This window comes from Rhinopithecus roxellana, chromosome 11 (genome assembly GCF_007565055.1).
Source record: "Rhinopithecus roxellana isolate Shanxi Qingling chromosome 11, ASM756505v1, whole genome shotgun sequence".
NCBI lineage: Eukaryota > Metazoa > Chordata > Mammalia > Primates > Cercopithecidae > Rhinopithecus > Rhinopithecus roxellana.
In genome coordinates this window covers 61,438,758-61,460,472 of record NC_044559.1, presented here as the reverse complement: position 1 = coordinate 61,460,472, position 21,715 = coordinate 61,438,758, and the positions used below count along the sequence as shown (strand labels likewise).

The 21,715-nt window shown below is 36.0% G+C and overlaps 1 protein-coding gene across 3 annotated transcripts in view; it reads right to left on the bottom strand.

The window, feature by feature from the left end:
- The window catches only part of A1CF (APOBEC1 complementation factor), an 85,620-nt gene that overhangs the window by 33,804 nt on the left and 30,101 nt on the right, over positions 1-21,715 (bottom strand). For 2 of the 3 annotated variants that reach the window (XM_010373535.1, XM_010373536.1), the window contains exons 3-5: positions 8,370-8,504; positions 6,222-6,352; positions 746-984 (exon numbers count right to left, since the gene is read on the bottom strand). In XM_010373535.1, the coding sequence (XP_010371837.1) occupies positions 746-984; positions 6,222-6,352; positions 8,370-8,504 (505 nt within the window). Of the gene's footprint in view, positions 1-745; positions 985-6,221; positions 6,353-8,369; positions 8,505-19,693; positions 19,730-21,715 lie in introns of those variants that run through there. The other variant, XM_010373537.1, reaches the window with a different exon arrangement.

Here is a 21,715-nt window from a genome sequence, read left to right as displayed (position 1 = left end):
TCTCTTAATTTTCATGAGAAAAGTTCATTCCAATATGTCCAGTCTGTCATTCTTGAAATCTTCTTATTTTAGTATTCATTTAAAAACCTGTGTAAGTTGTAGTGAATGTTGTAGAATGAGTCAAGAACCCTAAACAACTTTCCTAAGTTGATCTGACCGAGGCAGTGTTGGGGTGGATAGAGAATTTGATACTTATTCACCAAATGGGATCTATCCTGTGGTTGTAATAACTAACAAATAAAGGTGCCTTTCTAAGGAGAGCTTTTATCTCTCTTCTCTCATATTAGACAGAAATTATTAGACAACAGGGAATCATAATGAAAGTATGTCACCTAGTTGTCACTGGAATAATGTATCACTTGAGGTTTTTATTTCTACATTGTAATGGAGAATATACCCTAATTCTAATAAGCCCGATAACAAAATCTATACACAAAAGTAACTGTGATTGATATACTTAATTTTAAGAAGACTCTTTATTCATCATGGGATTGCTGTCACTTAAAGTTCTGGGTTTGTTTAGTGCATGTAAATTACCCTCAATGCACAGAATGAATATTTTTCAAAACTGAGTCTGTGAAAACTTCAGGGAATGGAATCAACTGTGAGATAGTGAAGAAGGATAAAAAAATTTAAAATGCAACACAATGAAAGATAGCCAAAAAAATTAAAAATGCTTATTTTCTTTGTGGAGGCAGGCAGGATAGAGCAGAGAAATCTCATCTTTGAGGAGGGTATTGCTAACCTGGTAGCAGTTTCCTCCTTGCCATGGCAGCCGCTCGATGACTCTCATACTCCACAAAGGCAAAGCCTCGGTTTTTGGTTTTATCTGCAGCGCTTGGGTAGACGATGACATCGACAACACCTTCAGTAACCTTTTTCATCTCCGATAAGATTTCTTCTCTCTTTTTGGTTTTTGGGATGCCCCCAACAAATAATCGGCAGTTGTCCACACTGGCACAGACCCCTAAGAGGCGCCCATTTCTGCAAAAAGAGCAGGGATTTTGATTGATGACAATCTTTGTAGGATTCAGGTTGAAAATGTATGGCCCTGGGCCAGATGTTGCCTGAAGATGTGGGATGTTTGGATTCATAGTGTTGAAACCATTTTTGTAGAGTTGTGGCTTCTTTTGCAAGATTATTAGATGTGTCAATATGTGCTCTACATTTTCAAAGAAAAAAGCTATTTGAAGCTGAGTAGCATCTGCTTTCTTTGGGCTAGATTTGGATTCAAGAGTTGTGAATCCTCGCCACTCCCTGGAGCAACTCTAACACTGAGGCCCCTACACCTAACCCAGGTTACTGAAGCCACCTGCCTGGCCCTGCAATCACTTGAGTTTGCAACACCTGACATTCCTTTGTTTTTGCAGCCAAAGAGAAAAGCTGTTCTGATGTGACCTCTGTTAAAAACAGTCTCTTATACTTGAACACATTTTCACATATGATCTTATCTGGCCCACACAAAAAGACTGTGGGATGGGCAGAGTAGATGTTATTTCCATTTACAGATGAACTTGAAACTCCAAGAAATTAAAAGACTTGCTTAAAATGTTATAGATTTTAAGGAATGAAACCTAGCTCTGGGATCTTAGTTCCTGTTTCTTCCACTGTTCAGAGTTGCTTCTTAGCAAGTTGAGGTATATACACCTGCACTGGCAGAGTATACATTGATTAAACTATTATGGAGAACATTTGGCAAAATTTATCAAAAGTCTTAAGTGTGCACAACCTTTGACCAAATAAAGTATCTTCTGGGAATATGACCCTGGAAAATAAAAATCAGCACTAGAATTTATGTTTAAGGATATTTATTACTGCTCTTTAAAATCTCCCCCAAATTGGAAATGAGCAAAATACCTCACGGTAAAGAACTGGTTTAATGTCTCTCAACTGAGATGTTACTGGCTTTGAACTGGAGATTATCTCATTGCATACCACAGTATGTTTATCATCTCTAGTTCTTGCCTACTACGTGCCAATAGTGACCAATCAGATCATTCAAAAATGCCTCCCCACCTTTCTAAATGCCCCCTTGGGTGGACAGTACTGCTCCTGGTTCAGAATCACTGATAAACAAAAGACAGGCATTCATACCATTGCATGCTCTGCAGTCATGAAAAAGAGTAACGTAGAAGAATATTTACTGGTTTAAAAAAACCAGTTCACAATAGGCTGTTGGCTTTAAAAAGCTATAAAATAAGTATATGTGAAGACCATTTTGATTAAAAATGTATAGAAAAATCTGGAAAGACAATAAAATGTCAACATAGTGGTTATTTTGGGGCAATGGAGTTACGGAGAAATGGTTTTAACTTTTATTACTTTATGCTTTTTTGATGTTTTCCATGTGTTACGTATTAGGCTGTATGACTTTTGTAATAACACTAAGTTATTAAAAATGGGTAAAGCATGCTTAGCAGAAATGACCCATTTGCAGTGAACACAAGCTCTCAGCCAGCTGAGTGGGCGGGCGATTGGTCTGCTATCCATGGAGCGAATGGCTCTTGGTTGTGTGGCAGGTTTTCTGACCAGGGTTAGGCCACTGTCCTAGCTGTCTCTTATGCTTTGCTGAAGAAGCAAGGACCGTGTGTCAGATCTGACAGGTCCATCTCAGTCAAGTAAGAATTGTGCCAGGAGCGTGGTTCTCAAGGGTAGGGAAAGGTTGATAAAATAATCTTCCAAGTTTTTTTTTTTTTTTTTTTTAACTTCATTTTAAAAAGAAAACACCAAAACCTTATTTTCCACAGTATTAATGTATTTAGAAATTATATTATTTTTGATAGTTAGGGGGCTGGTCATATATCAGTTACCAGCAGGGGGAGCCTAGAATTCCATATTTTATTTTTAAACTGTTGTGGTCTGTCAGGAGCCTTTCCCGGAATTATCTGGAGACAAAGAGCCATCTCCTCTCAAAAGCTGAGGCCGCAACTTTAATGTCTCTAGAAGCCAGACATTTAGATGATGATCAGTGAATATTTGATGAAGTAGAAGCTCATATAATGATATGTGGGTGAGAAATGGTGGATAAAAGCAAATTGAAGTTTTCTTCTCTGCAACAAAAGTTCTCTCCCTGGCAGGACTGACCCAAGGCAGAGTGGAAGTAGGTGAGGTTGTCTATGGGGTGTTTATTCTGGTTTGTCTTATTCCATTTATTCTACCCCCTAATTTTTAAGACAACACTCTGCCTTTACCTTGCTTCTGGCATCCAACCTGTGCTTTAACTGGAATCCTGGCCAGTAATTTTCTCTTCCTAATTTCTGTCATATTTTTCCTTTTCTTTTCCCTTCTTCTCCTCCATCATCACCACCATAACCTTCTGCAAACATTCACAGAGCACCTAGTATGTGTCAGCACTGAGATGTATGTACATTATCTCATTTATTTTCCAATGTATGTACATTATCTCATTTATTTTTCAAAACACCTCATGAGGTAGGTATATTTTTATCTCTATTTTCCAGACAAAGGCACAAAAATTCACAGAGGATACTGTTAATTATCAGTGGCCATAGGGGATTGATTGTATTCATTATTCATACCCTATGAATATTTACAGGCCCTATTGGGTAACAATGTGTTAAGTAGATACAGCAAATCCACTTGATTCCCTGCAGAGCCAATTCCATATCCATCTCAACTCAGATACCATTTTGGGAATAACCCTTAGTGTTACGATGTCCAGGTTCCATGAAAGACCAAGGAATGGGGGAACCTTCCAATTCTGGAAATTGTAAAACAATAATGTAGCATTTTATAGCCCTTTCAAAGCACTTTAGTATATATTCTTTCATATAGTGAATGCTCAGAACATCTCTGTGTTCAGGTGCCAATAATAAAAGTGATGCTCAAAGAAGTTAAAGCATTTGTCCAAAGGAACCTGGGCTGGACCCCAGGTCTCCTGATTCCTACTGCAAACAATCCTCCACATACTACACAAAGCTCTTTTGGGTCTATGGAGGCACCTGTGGGAGGGGAACCTCCTTTATGTTTTCTCCAAGACTCTCTTCTAGAATCCAACCTTGGAGCTGAATGGTTAGACTACAAGTAGTTGCCGAATCTAGCTGATCTTCCTGTGGCTAAGGAGTTGTTTGTTTGTTTGTTTTTTGAGACAAAGTTTCGCTCTTGTTGCCCAGGCTGGAGTGCAGTGGTGTGATCTCGGTTCACTGCAACCTCCGCCCCGCCAGGTTCAAGCGATTCCCCTGCCTCAGCCTCCCGAGTAGCTGGGACTATAGGCATGCGCCGCCACATCCTGCTAATTTTGTATTTTTAGTAGAGATGGGGTTTCTCCATGTTGGTCAGACTGGTCTCAAACTCCCAACCTCAGGTGATCCACCCGCTTCAGCCTCCCAAAGTGCTAGGATTACAGGCGTAAGCCACTGTGTCTAGCCCAGGAGTTTTTAATAAAATGAGCCAGTAGTTAATTGATTTACAGACTGTGAGGATAATGTATGACTTCTTTTCATCCTATAGAAAGTGAGAGAAAAATAATTGTGGTAAATCTACTCTTTCTGCATTCATCAGATTTAAGATCTACCCATTTTAAGGTGCAGTTCTGTTTCAGAAAGGGATTAGATGTAAAAAAAACTGCATCTAGACTGATGAACTGTGCTAAAATATAATTTTTAAAAATCATTCGTCAACCTATTACTGTGTTCCAAACACTGGGTTAAGCACTGTAAAGTTGTTGTAGTATCACTGCAATAAACCTATGCAATAGATAGTATCCCCATTTTATAGATGAGGAAATTGAGGCTTAGAATGGTGAAGTTACTTGGTGGCACTCAAACGAAGCATGGCTGACTCCAAAACTATTGATCTTTAACTGCTGCACTAATCTTCCTCTCACATGGCTCAGGGCTTCATTTAAGAAAGAATTTATGACAGTTCTCTCTCCAAGTGAAGCTTTTAGAAATCAGACAATTTCATGATATCAGTTTTATTTCCAGTTTATCAAAACTGGTTATTGGTTGCACAAAGTCAATTACATGGGACTCTCCCCTAGTCCCATGGCCTTAATTGCTATCTATATTTAGCTGACCCCCAAATTTATATTCCAACTGTGACCTGTCTCCTGACTCCACTACAGTGCAGACAGTCACCTTCTCAGCACCTCCCCTGGGATGTTCAATGTGCATCTCAAATGTAAAGTGCCCCAAAGAGTCCTTCCTGTGCTATCCTTCCAGTCTTTTCCATTGCAATGGCACTAACAAGTTCACAGATATTTGGACCAAAATCCTAGGTTTCCTCCCAACCTTCTGAATTCTTTCACAGTCTAAATCCAACATCTAGCCAGTTTTGTGTACTCAATCTAAAATATATTCCAGATCTCACCCTTTCTAATCTTGTCCACCACTGATCCCCTCATCCAGCTACCACCATCTCTTGTCCAGATCTGGACAACTGAAGCAGCCTTCTAACTGGTGTCCTCTTTCAAACCTCACTTGCCATAGTACATTCTCAACCAAACAGCAGAGGAATGTTTAAAAAACTGTAAATGTAATCAAAACTCTTTCCTCCCTTCTATTAGAAGAAAATTCAAATTCTTTACTGCAGAGACTTCTGTACTTCATCTATACTTCCCCACTGAGTACACAGCTCTCCAACTGTATTGCTTTCAGTTCTCCTCTCTACCCTCTCTGGCCACATGGGCTTGCTTTCTGCCCCTCAAACATACCATGCTTGTTCACTTTGGGAACTTTACATTTGATGTTCTCTCCTTTCCTGAAATAACCTTCCCAAGGTCTGACTGTCATGACTGGCTCTTTTCATTCAAATCTCAGATTAAGTTTCACTCTGCCAGAGAGTATTTTCTTAAATACACAAAATTAGAGTAGCCACCTTCTCACACAACTTTATCCTATCCTGGTTTGATTTTTTTTCATACTATTTTGAGTGATCTTATATATTTGCTGTGCGAGTAGGAAATTATACCTTGATATATTCCCAATATTTTGAACACTGCCCAAAATATATTTATGAAACAGGCAAATTATTAAGTTTTGTTTCTTTGAACACTCATAGAACTTAGTTTGGTACTTCATATAGTATTAATATTAAATAAATATTTAATCAAATTTATTTTTGCCAAGGAAAATTATTAATCTGTGTCATTTCTGGCTTGGCTTTTTTTTTGGCATATACCATATTAGATAAACTTGATAGAAAAACAGATGCAGGTGCATTGTCTGTTTCACTTTTAATCTAGAAGAGGTAGAGCTTACCTAATTTCATAATTATTAAGTTGCTTGATTGCATTCTTGGCTTCCAGTTTATTTGAGAATGTTACAAATGCATATCCTCTATTGTTGCCATTAAAATCCATCATCATTCTCATTTCATAAATTTTACCGATCTGCAAGTAATAGAAATGAAAAATTTATATGTTTGTACTTCTGAATGTATGTGTGCATGTGCTGATACACACACACACACACACACACACACACACACACACACAATGTTTTCTGAAGTTTGCCTCCTGCCAGTACTATTTGGCATTTGCATCCCATGTGGAATGGTTTGCATATTTTCATGTGGGTTCAGATCAGTTATCTGATTCGTGAGAGAACTTAAGTTAAATAAAATGTGTCCAAGTGACATTTCAGCCTGAGTTAACAGAATGTGTTTTTAGTAGAGCAAATTACCTTTCATCACATAATTATCTGGAACATCTTAGAGACATGAAAACACATTTTATCGTAAGTATAGTTTCCTACACCTGTAATTCCAGCATTTTGGGAGGTCAGGGCAGGTGGATTGCTTGACCCTGGGAATTTGAAACCAGTTTGGGCAAGATGGTGACACCCTGAGTCTACAAAAAATACAAAAATTAGCTGAGCATGGTGGCACGTGCTTGTAGTCCCAGCTACTTGGAAGGCAGAGGTGGGAGAATTGCTTGAGCCCAGGCGATCGAGGCTGTAATGAGCCATAATTGTGCCACTGCACTCCAGCCTGGAAAACAGAGCAAGACACTGTCTCAAAAAAAAAAAAAAAAAAAAAAAAAAAGCACTTTTTCGATGTATATGTCCATTCCCTCTAACTGTCCTCTGAAATCTCCAGTTTTGTTTCCAATTGGTCCTATTCTATCATTGATCTTTAAAACAAAATACAAGAATGCTCATTCGCCAGACTAACTTCTCAGCTGTCATTTTCCTCAGCCATGACATCAAAATGAACACAGGTATGTTTCAGGGTATGATCTGGGAGGCTTGTCATTTTCTCAGTCTTCTGGCTGAATATAAATGCTAGCCTAAATGCTACTAACTCAGGGCCAGGGCCTCCAGAGCAGGAGAGCACTCTATTCCCCTGGCTATAGTGACTCTACTTGCCCATATAATACTCCCTTCTACCCCCACAACTGTCCTGCAGCAGTCTAGACTGAGCAATTTACTATTGCTGGCTGCTGTAGGAAGCGTTGCCCAAATAAATATGATGGGGCATGTCTGGAGAGAAGTGCCATTAAGCACATGCCATTACCTTTGTGGTTGGTCACTTCTCAGCTCAGCTTTACCCTACCACACCCCCATGTATTCAGTAATGAACACCTATTTCTTCTGGGCTCATTAGGAAAGAGTTTGAGCACGTTTCATCTCTATGTTTCTTGATGCTCATTTTCCGCTTCAATGTATAAGATTCTTACAGAATTAAGTCCTCATCATTTGTCCTTGTGCCAAGAGGGATTGTATGTGTAAAATTAGGTGCAGTTCTGAATCTGAGGCTGTTAACATACACACACACAAAATTCAATTTTGGCATTTAGGCAGAGAGCTAAATTATCATATTTACTAAATTTTTCAGGAATGTGCTTGTTGCTAAAAACTGCTCGGTAAATTATTAAAAATGAAATTGAATTTTGTATTCTTCCTTTAATTGAAAAGCCATATTCTTAATCTTCTTGATGCATTTAGGTAGATGAAAAATTCAGACTTGGAGAAGATTTCATTCTGGATTATAGGTACACGTTCAGCCATGTCAAACATATACATTCTTTTAAAATGAAAATGTACTTTATAAAATCATATTAAAATGTCAAGTTGGAGCAATATCTAATTTTAGACAGGTTGTTGTAGGATTATTGTAGATGGATAGTTTGTAGTTAGATGGCATGACAGTGGAAAGATTGGGTAACAAGATATAGATTTGAAAGTCATTAGAAATTGTAGCAATTCAAGTTGTCAGTAACAGGACAAGAGCTAGGTCAAGGCAGTGATTATAAAGGGACAATCACTAGAAACTTTGTCCATAATTGACGAATGGTAATTTGAATGGAAACGATCATTGACCAAGAAGGCTGAGAATGAAAGCAAAGTGAAGAGAATAGTATTTTTCCCTTGAAAGATAAGAAAAATTAATGTTAAACTTGGACTTACTTTTTCACATAATGGTATAAGCTCATCCTCAAAAAGGTCTCGGGGAAGTTTTCCAATAAAAATTTCACAGCCTCTTTCAGGGGGTGCAGCATCCCAGCCAGGTGGAGGGCCACCATATTTTCTTTGTCCATTTTCCTGCAAATCCAGGGCAGGTGTGAAGGAGAGAAGAAAATGATCAAGTCTTTAATTCAGTTTCCTTGAGTATTTTTCAAAATCATTTCACAGTAAAGAATGTATTTATCATTGACAAATAATAATAGTGGACTGGTTAAAGGAGAAAAATTAAAGTTTTTTATGTGGATTATAATACCACACTCTGTGCTTCAGCAGCTTGCTTGAGATAAACATTGTGAAAACTTGTAAACTGCTAGGCAAATATGTTTTTTTTTCTCTTTTAATTTCATTAAGTAAGAATACTTAAGAGATCTATCTTTTTACCACATTAAAGAGTGAACAGATCAGGGTAATTAGTATATCCATCCTCTCAAACATTTATCATTTCTTTGTGTTGGGAACGCAAGGAATAGCCTTCTTCTAGCTATTTACAACTACATATTGAGAATATATTATTAACTGTAGTCATCCTGCAGTGCTATAGAACACTAGAACTTACTCTGGCTGAGGCAGAAGGATGCCTTGAGCCCAGGAGTTCATTACTAACTTCTACAACTAATATTTTAAGAAGTTTTATGCTATAAAATAATGCATGTTGTGGAAAAAACATGATGCCATGTAAAGTAAAAAGAAAAATTCTCCAATGTATCACTCTACTCATCCTTAGAAGTAGTTATTGTTTAAAATTTCATAGGCCTTTTCAAATATTTTTCTATGTAGATTTTTAAAAGACATATGTTAGTTGTTTAAAGACACTGTTTTGTATGACAGTTGTTTGTTGTTTTTTTTTTTTTTTTTTTTTTTTTTTTTTTTTTTTTTTTTTTTTTTTTTTTGAGACGGAGTCTGGCTCTGTTGCCCAGGCTAGAGTGCAGTGGCCGGATCTCAGCTCACTGCAAGCTCTGCCTCCCGGGTTTACGCCATTCTCCTGCCTCAGCCTCCCGAGTAGCTGGGACTACAGGTGCCCGCCAACTCGCCCGGCTAGTTTTTTGTATTTTTTAGTAGAGAGGGGGTTTCACCGTGTTAGCCAGGATGGTCTCGATCTCCTGACCTCGTGATCCGCCCGTCTCGGCCTCCCAAAGTGCTGGGATTACAGGGTTGAGCCACCGCGCCCGGCCTGTTTGTTGTTTAAAATTGAAGTAAAACAGCTTGTGGTGTCCCTGTTAAATCTTCATATACACCAACTTGAGTCTCAATTATTTTGTAAGTGTTAGCACAAAGGTTCTTTGGATCACATTATTTACTTGATGTCTGTGGTGTCTGTGGTCATGATCACTTTTTTATTTATAATAATTCCTACAATGTTTTTAAAAATAGTAATTTAAAAAATGTCATATGAGTCTTCTACTTTACCTGGATTCCTTTTTTGTTGTTGTTGTTTTAAACAACTGAGTATGTTTTTAATCTAACTGAATATTTAAATATTTGCCTAGAGAGTTCTTGTATTTTTTTCTTACCCTAATATTCTTGTCCAGTAGTAAAACTTTGATATCACAGAGAAACCTGAGAAATGGAAGTCTTTATGGTTATAGAAAAAACCCCAAACCTTGGTAATTTAGTGGTTTATATCTCAACCAATAATTACCTTAAATATGTGCAATTGATATTTTCAGACACATTTATTTACTTATTTTCAAACAAATACCTATATAACACTTACTATATGTCAGATACTGCTCTATCATTACTTAATGTCATGAGTTAAGGACTGTTATTATCCCATTTACATAAGGTACCAAAGCCCAGATAAATTAAGTAATTTGCCAAAGTCACATGGTTGGGAAGTGGAGAAGCCAGAATTTGAACCCAGGAAGTCAGGCATCAAAGTTCATCAGCTTAATTTCTCCGTTTTGCTCCTTTGATGTATGGAAGCCACTTACGACAGATACATACATTAAAATATTCCCTATTGGCGTGGCATGGTGGCTCACGCCTGTAATCCCAGCACTTTGGGAGGCTGAGCTGGGTGGATGGCTTGAGCCTAGGAGTTCGAGACCATCCTGGCCAACATGGTGAAACCCTGTCTCTACTAAAAATACAAAAATTAGCTGGACATGGTGGCACATGCCTGTAATCCTAGCTACTTGAGAGGCTGAGGCATGAGGATCACTTGAACCCGGGAAGTAGACGTTGCAGTGAGCTGAGATGGTGTCCCTGCACTCCAGCCTGGGTGACAGAGCAAGACTCTGTTTCAAAAAGAAAGAAAGAAAGAAAGAGAGAGAGAGAGAGAGAGAGAGAGAGAAAGAAAGAGAGAGAAAGGAAGGAAGGCAGGAAGGACGGGCTGGGCACAGTGGCTCACGCCTGTAATCCCAGCACGTTGGGAGGCCAAGGCGGGCAGATCACTAGGTCAGGAGATCGAGACCATCCTGGCTAACACGGTAAAACGCCGTCTCTACTAAAAATACACAAAATTAGCCAGGCATGATGGCGGGCACCTGTGGTCCCAGCTACTCAGGAGGCTGAGGCAGGAGAATGGTCTGAACCTGGGAGGTAGAGCTTGCAGTGAGCCGAGATCGCGCCACTGCACTCCACCCTGGGCGACAGGGCGAGACTCTGTCTCAAAACAAACAAACAAACAAACCTTATTTATGAAAAAATAATATCATGCCATTAAATAGTAAATTCCCCACTACAATTTAAAATCATTTTAATTTGCAATCATTTTATTACATAAAATATTTGGAAAAATGTATCTCATATTTCTAACCCCAAAATCCCAAATTCAAAATTTTTCAGTGTCAACATCATGCCACAAGTAGAAAATTCCATACTTGGCCTCATGTGAGGGGTACACAAAATTATTAAAAGCATTATATAAAATCACCTTCAAGCTATGTGTGTAAGGTGTATATGAAACATAAATGAATTTTGTGTTTATACTTTAGGTCCCATCCCCAAGATATCTTTATTATGCATATGCAAAAATTCTAAAATTAAAAAAAATCTGAAATCCAAAATACTTCTGGTCCTAAGCATTTTGGATAAAAGATACTCAACCTGAATTGCCAAATTACCGTCCTCCTCCCTGGACAAACTCTCTCCATTTAGGTGACAATGATTCCTGAGCCCATTTTTGTATATCTTTGATGTCTATAACATTCAACAGATTATTGAAATAAATTTACTGTACATTCGGTGGTATTTTTACCCTTCAAGATGAGGAAACCAAACTTTCATTCCATAATAGTAAAGTGGTAATTCCAGAAATTCTGCTTTGAAAAGCTTTGGTAGTTTGAAAATAAATAGGCAACCATCAGATTGACCTTTTAAAATGTATCTTCAACTTGCTTGATTGCTATAATTGCAAAATGCCAACTATTTATGCATAAGATGTGTATAGCAGGATTTACCTGCTTACAATCTGAAATAATTGGGCAAGAAAGCATATTAATTGTCTTTGTTTTTTATAAACACATGAAAAAAGTCTAAAGAATATTTTTTGAGACTGTAAAGAGTCTGACCAGTTCAGGAATGCCCTGCAGTTCACTCAGTGGGGGAGATTTGCTCTGTGAGCCACCCACTGGTCTTGGAACGTACCAGTAAAGGAAATTCAGATCAATTTAAGACAGGCACTGGGCATTAGTCATGGGGTTAGAATAGCTGTCCATTACTCAGAAAGGACAGTTGGGTTCTGGGTTGCTAATATGTCAGGCACTATTTTCTCAGTTGAGGAGTTTAAAATAGATAAAGCCCGGTTATAACTGGTCTTTTCCCTCCTAGCTGATGTCTTCCTCAAGGGAAGCATTCTCCCCAGCAGCACAAATGTATTAGTAGTTCAGACTAAAAGAATATAGATTTTTGTTTTTCATGAGAGAATGTTTATTAAACTCTGGAAACTTTTATTTTTCCAATCAAACACTTAGAAACCGTTGTCTCTCTAGAGTCATATACAAATAGGTGGAAAGTCTTCACCTATGTAAATTAACAATTGAGGACACAATTTCTAACTATAAATCTAGTGGCTTTAATTTAAATATTGGATGCTGAGCCTACCCAATTACTCAGTTTATATGTCAAAATTACTTGGAAATTTCCTCCTATCACAGATATTTCAAGTCCTTCATGATGGAGCCATTGAGTCTTCAAGAGATTATGTCTACCATCTTCTTGACCTTGGATAAAACCCACAAAACCTTCCTCAATAAATCATTCTAAGCCATAAGTCTTACCATGGACGTTGAATGAACTGAGTTAATTTTGGCCACTGAGCATTTGAACTTGTTATATACCTGGGGAATCTGGGCAAAAATTGCCTTCTCCTACAGAACTTAAAAATGACAGACACTTGATTTTTCCAGCCTTCCTTGCAGCTGGGGTCATCATGGTTATTGGAAAACCATGGTTTCCTTTACTAAACCATGGACAATCATGGTTTCCTTTACTAAAATTGAGTTCTGATGCAAAAGTCACAAATGGTGCAAACTTTAATTTTGAGCATTCTGTGATGGTAGATAACATTTTCTTATCATGACAAATATGTGATGTGGTTTTGGGTTTTGTTCTTAAAAGTTTACCCTTGACTCGGATTCTCCACATCTAAAGTTTCTGTGAACCAGTATCCTTTTAATAAACTCTTTTCTACTTAGCCAGTTAGAGTTAGCTTCTGTTACTTGCACATGATAGTAATGGCAGCAAAAACAACTATCTCCAATTGAATTAGGTATTTTACTGAGTGTTTTACATTCATTTAATCTTCTCAACAAATCTATGAGGATGCTACTACTATTATTTTCATTTTATAGGCAAGGAATCCAAGGCATAAAATATGGCCAAATTCGTACAAGCAGTAAACAGCAGAGACAAAATATGAAGACACTTGTAGTTACATTATCTCTCTTTCATTTTTACATTAACACAATATACTAATTTTATAGATGAGGAAACTAAGGCCAGAGATACACAACTTGTCTAATATCACACTGGTTTAATTTATTGTAGAAAACACTAGAATAAAGTTTCTATCGTTGATTTTTCCAGACTTCCTTGCAGTTCTCAATTTGGTGAACTTTATGGCCTATATAGTATTCAAAAATTGTGATGATTATTTTTCTCAGGCTTACCAGCCTCTTAAATCCTCATGTTGTGTGTTACATTTATTTTCCTGCTCAACTTCACCAATCATGGACACCAGATGCTTACTGTTTCCCATAAACAAGCTCATTCATAACTGGAAGGACATTAATTGACGAACCCTCATTGAGCCTGTTTTTTTCCTGAGTAGTAATTTCAGTTTCTTTAATGGCTCTTTGGAAAGTTCATATTTCAAGTTTGTAATCATCTTTGTGGTTCTCTTTGGTTCTTAGTTTCTTTTTTCCCCCCTCTGTAAGAGGGAAGAAATTGTGTATTTTTCATAGCTAAACTTGTTTCAGATGTTTTCCTATGCATTTTCCAATTGACCAGGTTTGTATTTATTCCTGCTCCTGTTCCCTTGGGTCCTGGCCAATCTACGCTTGCTTAGTGCACTTCAAGTCTTTACTAGCTTGCCAGTCACCAGGACCATGCCCAGAACAGTGGTTCTGTGACCAAACTCCTGTGTATGGTTCTTAAAGTTGACAACAAGGCATGGAGGACATCTCTCTTGACTATGTCACTTGTGTTTCATGAGTCTATACTGTATTTTCCTAGTTATTGATTTGTGAAATTGAATAAAAGTATTTATTAGACATTATTTCTATTGTATTCCACCTATATATTAGATCCTTCATTATGTGATAGATAGTTTAAGGAAAGTCTATGGGGCCGTAAAATATACCAACAGGACCCTCTTCAATGTGATTTTGCCTTGAGTCTCTTCCAAAGTTTTTGTTGCCTGAGCACAACAAACAGTGCTGTAGGGAATATTCATTTTTAAATTGTGTATAAAATAATTATCTATTTTGTATAGTTTGTTCACCTTCACATCTTGTTAAAATCAGTGACTTCATGTTGGTAAAATCTGTTTTCAGACTGGAATTTAGAAAGCAGAATTTATTTGGCTTAATATACTGTAGAAGTTGGCATTATTTCTATTAGTTATTTTCTACAATTTTTACAAGGTGTATGCAACATGAATGCCAGATATAATGTTCCTAAAGTATGAAGAGTAATAAAAATTGTGATATAAAGACTAAATGAGTTGTGGAAATTTAGTAGAGATGTAGAATTAGAAACAAAGACAGGAAAAGCTAGGATATGAATATACTATTCAAATATTAATTTAGCTTTATCATCATACAGCCTAGTGTTTCTCAAAATATATCAGGATGATATTAGGTAGTTTATAGGTCAATATTTCTTATTTTAATAATTATGCATTTATTTTAATGTACATTAGAAAAAGCATAATTAGCACACAAAACCTGTGGGTTTCTTACATAAGTGAGAAAAAGTTTACTTTTAAAATAAATGACGTTCCCCTTCCCGAGTCCAAGTGATCTCACACTGGGGCCTATCGTGGGGAGGGGGGAGGAGGGAGGGATTGCATTGGGGAGTTATACATGATATAAATGATGAATTGATGGGTGCTGACGAGTTGATGGGTGCAGCACACCAACATGGCATAAGTATACATATGTAACAAACCTGCACGTTATGCACATGTACCCTAGAACTTTAAGTATAATATAAAAATTAAAAAATAAATAAAATAAAATAAAATAAATGACTAAAAATAGTGAGTTGATTGAATGAATTCTAAATAAATAATATTGGTGGCATGTATCTATGGCAAAAATCATGAAGAAAGATGCAAATGGCTCTTGGCTCTTGAAAATTCATTTATTGGTTTCACTTTTTACAAAGCCCTGACATTTTATCTTTAAAAAATGTATGATATGGTTCTTCTGAGGAAACAACTATTAATAAATTATGAGTCACCTTCCTGTTTGACTTTGGAAGGTTGACTATTAAAAGTCTATTTCCAAGGAAATTAATCATAATTTCACTTGAAGTTGTTAACTATCTTATGGAAGCAGAAGCAATTTATGTTATCAAATTTATGCATTTAATAACATATTTTAATAATTTCCCTTTGTGTTTAAGGATTATTCAGTATCAACATTTGAAGCATTCAAAAGCGAATAGGCTTTTTAAAATGTTGTGTTTTGCAAAACTTCTTATAATGTGAGATTTTGGTTATTCATAAGAATATTGAATTTGAAAATTCGATATTAGAAAATTATTAACAAAATTAGAAAACAAAACATTTCTTCTTTCAAAATTACAAAACAGAAAATTTTTTTGAGTGTTTTTCAAAATTAGAAAACAAAAAGCATATGTGTGTGTGTTTTTCTATAAAAGAGAATCTGTAAAATGCCAAGTCACTTCTAAGACCCTCTGCTTACCTTTTCCAGCAAAGTTTGCATAATGATAGGCTGCAAAGCATTACTTCCTTTTTTTTGAGGTCAGGAATTGCTGTGCTCATGCTCACTTCTGGCTCTGGGCATGTGCCCAGACACACTGCTTCCATCTATAGGAACCTCTAAATTCCTTCCAAGAAGTAATTAGATGACAACTTTAGTCATTCCTTAATCCATTTGGGGCTTTTATCCTTACAGAATGTGTAATTTATTCAACAGGCCCAATAACATTTTGTTTACTTACAGATACAATTTGCCTTTCGGAATTAACTATTATTATTGCCGCTAGATCTGATTAAGTTATGCGAAAATTCCCATGTGCAGATAAAGACATAATAAAGAACATTTGGTTTGGTTAATTGCTCTTCTGTCTTTTCCTAGTTCAACATATGCCAAACATAATCCCATCTAATCATTCTTCTCCTTACAACACCCTTGTGAATTTTAATTTCTGACAAGCTGAGGGACTCGGCAAGGCACTGAATCTTTTCTGACTTTAATTATTTCATTTATGAAGGAGTAGGAGGGTTGACTAGGTGATTGCAGTAGTCCTGTGGGAGTGTGAGGGTGCTTGTGAAAGGAAGGCTGACTTCGATATCATGTTTAATGGAGGAAAATGTCCAGAGGATGTTTTGTGAGTTAGTCAATTGGAGCCTTCAGAGGATGTTGTTGTAATTTTAAAAATCAGTGTATCTCCAATTCCATGTCCAATTGCCACCTATTCTGTTAATTACCTAATGACTTTATGCGTGGATTCACTTTGTTGCTTAAATAAACTTATACCAAAAAGAAAATATATATTGTTCTTATAAGTGGAATATCAGTATCATTTCCCACAAATGGACGGTAATTATAAAAACAATTGCAAACAAGGGAAATCATGATCAACTTCTACCTAGACACTGTCGTCTACTAAAAGCTCTGCACTCTAGTCCTGCTCTTGGGACTTAAAAAGGTTAGCAGGGCCTGGAGAGGTGTTTAAATCATACCTCCAGCAACTAACTTTCCCCACCTGAAAGCCTAAAAGAGAACTGAAAGTGGAATAATTCCCTCTATATGGGATTGGATGTTATTTAATGATGTGGACAATGTACCATTTAATGTCATATTGGTTCCCTGCTCAGCACCTCTTTAACAATGTTATAGAAGATCGCAGCTGCTGAAATCCTATACAAATTCATGACTGCAAGGAACTGTGATCTCAATAATTTCTTCTTTGCCTAGCTTGTTTGAAAGCTGTCTTTGCATATCATAATGGTAAGCTTTCAGGTTCTGACATTGAAGAGTCACTTAATTTTATTTGCCAATCAGTACTAACAAATGAATAGCACTTTTAAAAAATTGTGAATTTGTCAGCACACACAGTCCAAAGTTCACAAGACCTGGTCATGCTTCTGCATGTTTGGATCATGAGATTCACACCAATTTTTAAGCTGATAAAATAGAAAAACTCTGTGCTTCTAGCTTAAGGGAAAACACTACCTTGTGTAGTTTATGAAGATTTTGAATATATCAAAGACTTCATACATAGCCAACACCCTATGAGGCTATTTGAGGAGAAATTCATTGCTATTTGGAAAGAATAGCTTCTGGAACATATCTGTGTTCCTTGGGGTAATGAAGTTCCCACAAATATTGGGCACACACCCCCTCCACAAAGGGATTCGCAGAACTGCTCCTTCATTTGGAGTCTTTTGCACCATGCTATGGCATCTCTGGCTAGTAGAAGAAAGATTGCTTCTGAGCTTTAAAATAAAGTTGGCCTCTGGGTGGCTGGGGTGATAGGCTTAGGGAAGCATGACCCTGTGATGATCTACTGGTCCCATCCTGTTCTGATGCTTATTGCTACCTATTTAAAGAGTTGGTATCCATGCACTTGGTGAATGACCTAAGTCCTTGGATAGCAGGGATGTGAGCAGGTGGCGAGAACAGGCAATAGAGGAAAAAGTAGGACCCAGGAGCTATATTTTGCCGTGAAGTCAAATTCCTATTTCTGTCCCTGGGATTTTTTGTGCAGTGGCTGAAAAAGAATGTCAATGCCACAGCGTTTTTCCATCTGCTCCTCTTGGAGCCAGTCTAGATGAAGCCAATTAGTAAACCCGAGGCCCTCAGGTTATTTTTATTGTATTATTTATAGGGAAAAATGCCATTTGAGAAACATTCAATTAAAATTGCCTAAATACATTATCTCAAACCGGAAAGATGGAGAGTTAACTTAATTTGGGGCACTCTTAGAAGAGGAACGGCATTCTAATTAGACTTGATCTAGCACCATCTTTTGTACCTGATGTCTTGTATTTGCTGAAGAATTGAACAAATTAGAATCAAAACAAGTGATTTCACTGAAATTCCATACAAGAGAGTATACATAGAAAGGAAAATGTGAGGGGTGGGAATTGAATACTGTACTTTGCTCCTAGCTTGAGGAGATTGTTCCCAGGACACCAGGTCCATGGCTGATTAATAGAGGAAGGGAAAGATGAAAGCCACCTACTTATCTGCTGTAATCTCACTAGATCTTTGAAATTAAGACACATTAATGTCTTCACTACCCAAAAGTGTTCTGTATTTTATCAATATTTTCTTTAAGGAGTACTGCCTGTGTGTTCCATCTTCCAGGGATACTTGGCTCCTTGTAAAGTACATTTGCTCTCATCTTATAAATCTTAGCCTCCACTGTCATTTTTTCTAAAGAAGGTCACCTGGCTTTCTGTTTTATACAACCTGGTTTATCACATTCTTGGCACTTACCATGATCTGTAATTACTTTGCTTGTTTCTTTATCTGTTTATTTTCTATCTTTTCTATGACACTAATCTTCATAAAGGTAGAAACGTGTCTCTCTTTGTGGTGGAATCAACAAATGAATTAATAAATGAATAAGTGAGGGCCCAGTGCTTGAGTTGGTGTGAATAGGCAGCACAAGAAGGGATGCACCTACTTCTTTTACAGAAGATTGAATACTAAATAAAAGAATTTTCTTTAAAACCTAGACTCACTTCTAATATAGAGCACTAGGTTAAGGAATCAGGTTGGAGTCAGAATTTTTTTTTTTTTTTTTTGTAAAAGGCCAAATAGTTGATGTTTTAGGCTTTTTTAAAAAAATCCTTAAAATGTAAAAAAACAAAATTCATAGCCTGCAATTACTACGTAAACAAGCTGTAGCCACATTTGGTTCATGGGGCATAGTTTGTTGACCCCTGATTTATAATTGTGTACCTCTGGGGCTTATTTTCTAACTGCAAAACAAAAGGATTGGACTATATGATATTAAACAAATTTCATGTATATGTAGAATTAGAAAGAATAGTCTAGTGAACCTAGGGACTTATCACCCAAATTTAATCATGAAGGTTTTTTCCATGATTTTTTTCTTTTTTTTTTACTCCTGACCGAATGACCCTTAGAAATCTTTTCTGCCTTATGAGATTTTTTGCTTGTAATAAAAATGATCTGCATTTATTATAGAAAATTTAGAAAATGAAGAAGAGCATCAGGCAAGAAAAACTAAGAGATTATACTTCGTTATTTTACAATGTTCTTTATTATATGTGAATAATTTCTTAAACTATTCTTCACAAATTTATATGTAGCCTTCAGATTTTTAGCTAAATGTTAAAATTTGAATACTTCTCCATGTCTTTGAAAATTATTTGAAATCATAATTTTATATTACTATATAATTTGAAAATATAAGAATGATCACAGTTTATTATTGGATATTTAGGATATGTTTAAGTTTAAATTTCTAAAAAATTATAAATTTCAACATGATGAACATTGTTATGCCTAAATATTTGTCCTCATTCCTCAGGTCAAAGAGCATTGTCACTTTTAAGGCTCTATACAGAAAATGCTGATCTTTTTGGTACTCACAGCTGTATTGCTCATTTGAGGCTGCCTTATGTTGTTGTTGTAAATTTTGGATGCATTCTTTTTCATTTCACCCACTTTATATGAACTTTAGGTCAGGCACTGCATTTTTATATTCTATAATCCCAAGACCCGGCACTAATACGTTTTTCTCAATAATAGGGACTAAGGAAGCAAAAGAGAAGAACAAAACAAAACAAAAAATCTTGATGTTTATTTACGATGATCACTGGTTTACGAAAGCAAGGGGACTATCATACCTCATAAAAATTGTGCTGTAATGATTTTTAGAAAATAGATTACCAATAGGATAACTGGGTAAACAAAGTTAATACACGTCCCTTTTTAAATTTTATATATATTAGATATAATGAGTCTATTTTAAAAAATATTCAGACTACTTGAAGGTGATTTTTATTAAATATACATTTAGGTTTAGTTGCAATAGAATTAAACTTGATGTCAACAGACACCACATTGGGTGGAAGTGTATATGTTTCTGAATATGCTCACCTATGAGAATGTATTTTTCTAGTTCTAAAGAGAAACTTTCATGTGTCCTAATTATGCTTTTTCTAATGTACATTAAAATAAATGCATAATTATTAAAATAAGAAATATTGACCTATAAACTACCTAATATCATCCTGATATATTTTGAGAAACACTAGGCTGTATGGTGATAAAGCTAAATTAATATTTGAATATTATGTTCATATCCTAGCTTTTCCTGTCTTTGTTTCTAATTCTACATCTCTACAAAATTTCCACAACTCATTTAGTCTTTATATCACAATTTTTATTACTCTTCATACTTTAGGAACATTATATCTGGCATTCATGTTGCATACACCTTGTAAAAATTGTAGAAAATAACTAATAGAAATAATGCCAACTTCTACAGTATATTAAGCCAAATAAATTCTGCTTTCTAAATTCCAGTCTGAAAACAGATTTTATCAACATGAAGTCACTGATTTTAACAAGATGTGAAGGTGAACGAACTATACAAAATAGATAATTATTTTATACACAATTTAAAAATGAATATTCCCTACAGCACTATTCGTTGTGCTCAGGCAACAAAAACTTTGGAAGAGACTCAAGGCAAAATCACATTGAAGAGGGTCCTGTTGGTACATTTTATGGCCCCATAGTCCCCCCTGGGACTACAGGCACCCGCCACCACGCCTGGCTAATTTGTGTGTGTGTGTGTGTGTGTATATATATATATATATATATACATATATATATATTTTAGTAGAGACGGGGTTTATAACCCACATCATTAATGCATTCTTGAGGAAAGGCTCATCATAATGTGATTTTTTTTTGTCTTTAGCTATCAAAGAAGTATATGCTAGCTTTTGAAATTTGTAAGTACAGTTAAGAATAAAAAAGTAGAGAAAAGAATTCCCATACATAATTCCATTACCCAGAGACAAAGACTGTTCACATGTTAATACTGTAGCATACTTTCTTTAAAAATATTTTTACAAGGCATAATACAATTATGAAGCTTAAAGTTTAACATAGTAATATTACACAATTTTCATCAAGAGTATGTATTGAATACTTACTATATGTGGGGTACTGCATTACGTCTCTTTTATTCTCTAAAGTACTTTGATAAAAACTTCAGCCATCAATATCCAAAGATATTTAATTATTTTAAAAAGAGATCACAAAGCATATTTCCAAACCCTTAGAAGCAGGCATTATTGCATCAGTTGCTACATAAAAGCCTGGGTCACGTTATTAAGTAACTCACAAAATTCTATTTTTGATAGCTGTATTTGTCCTGCTAGTGATAAGAGAGCACAAATTCATCACCCTCTGTTTTTTGAATTCTTGTTCTGCAAATATTCAGCATTCAATATCAGAGACTGCAAAGATACAGCAAAAGTAAATCCTTCAAACCCTAATTTATAAAATTCTAAACTATCATTTTATTGGTATGTTTCTTGGATTGTATTAGGATGTTTCTTTATCTTAATTTTTGTACAAAAACTTTTTTAAAAAGTA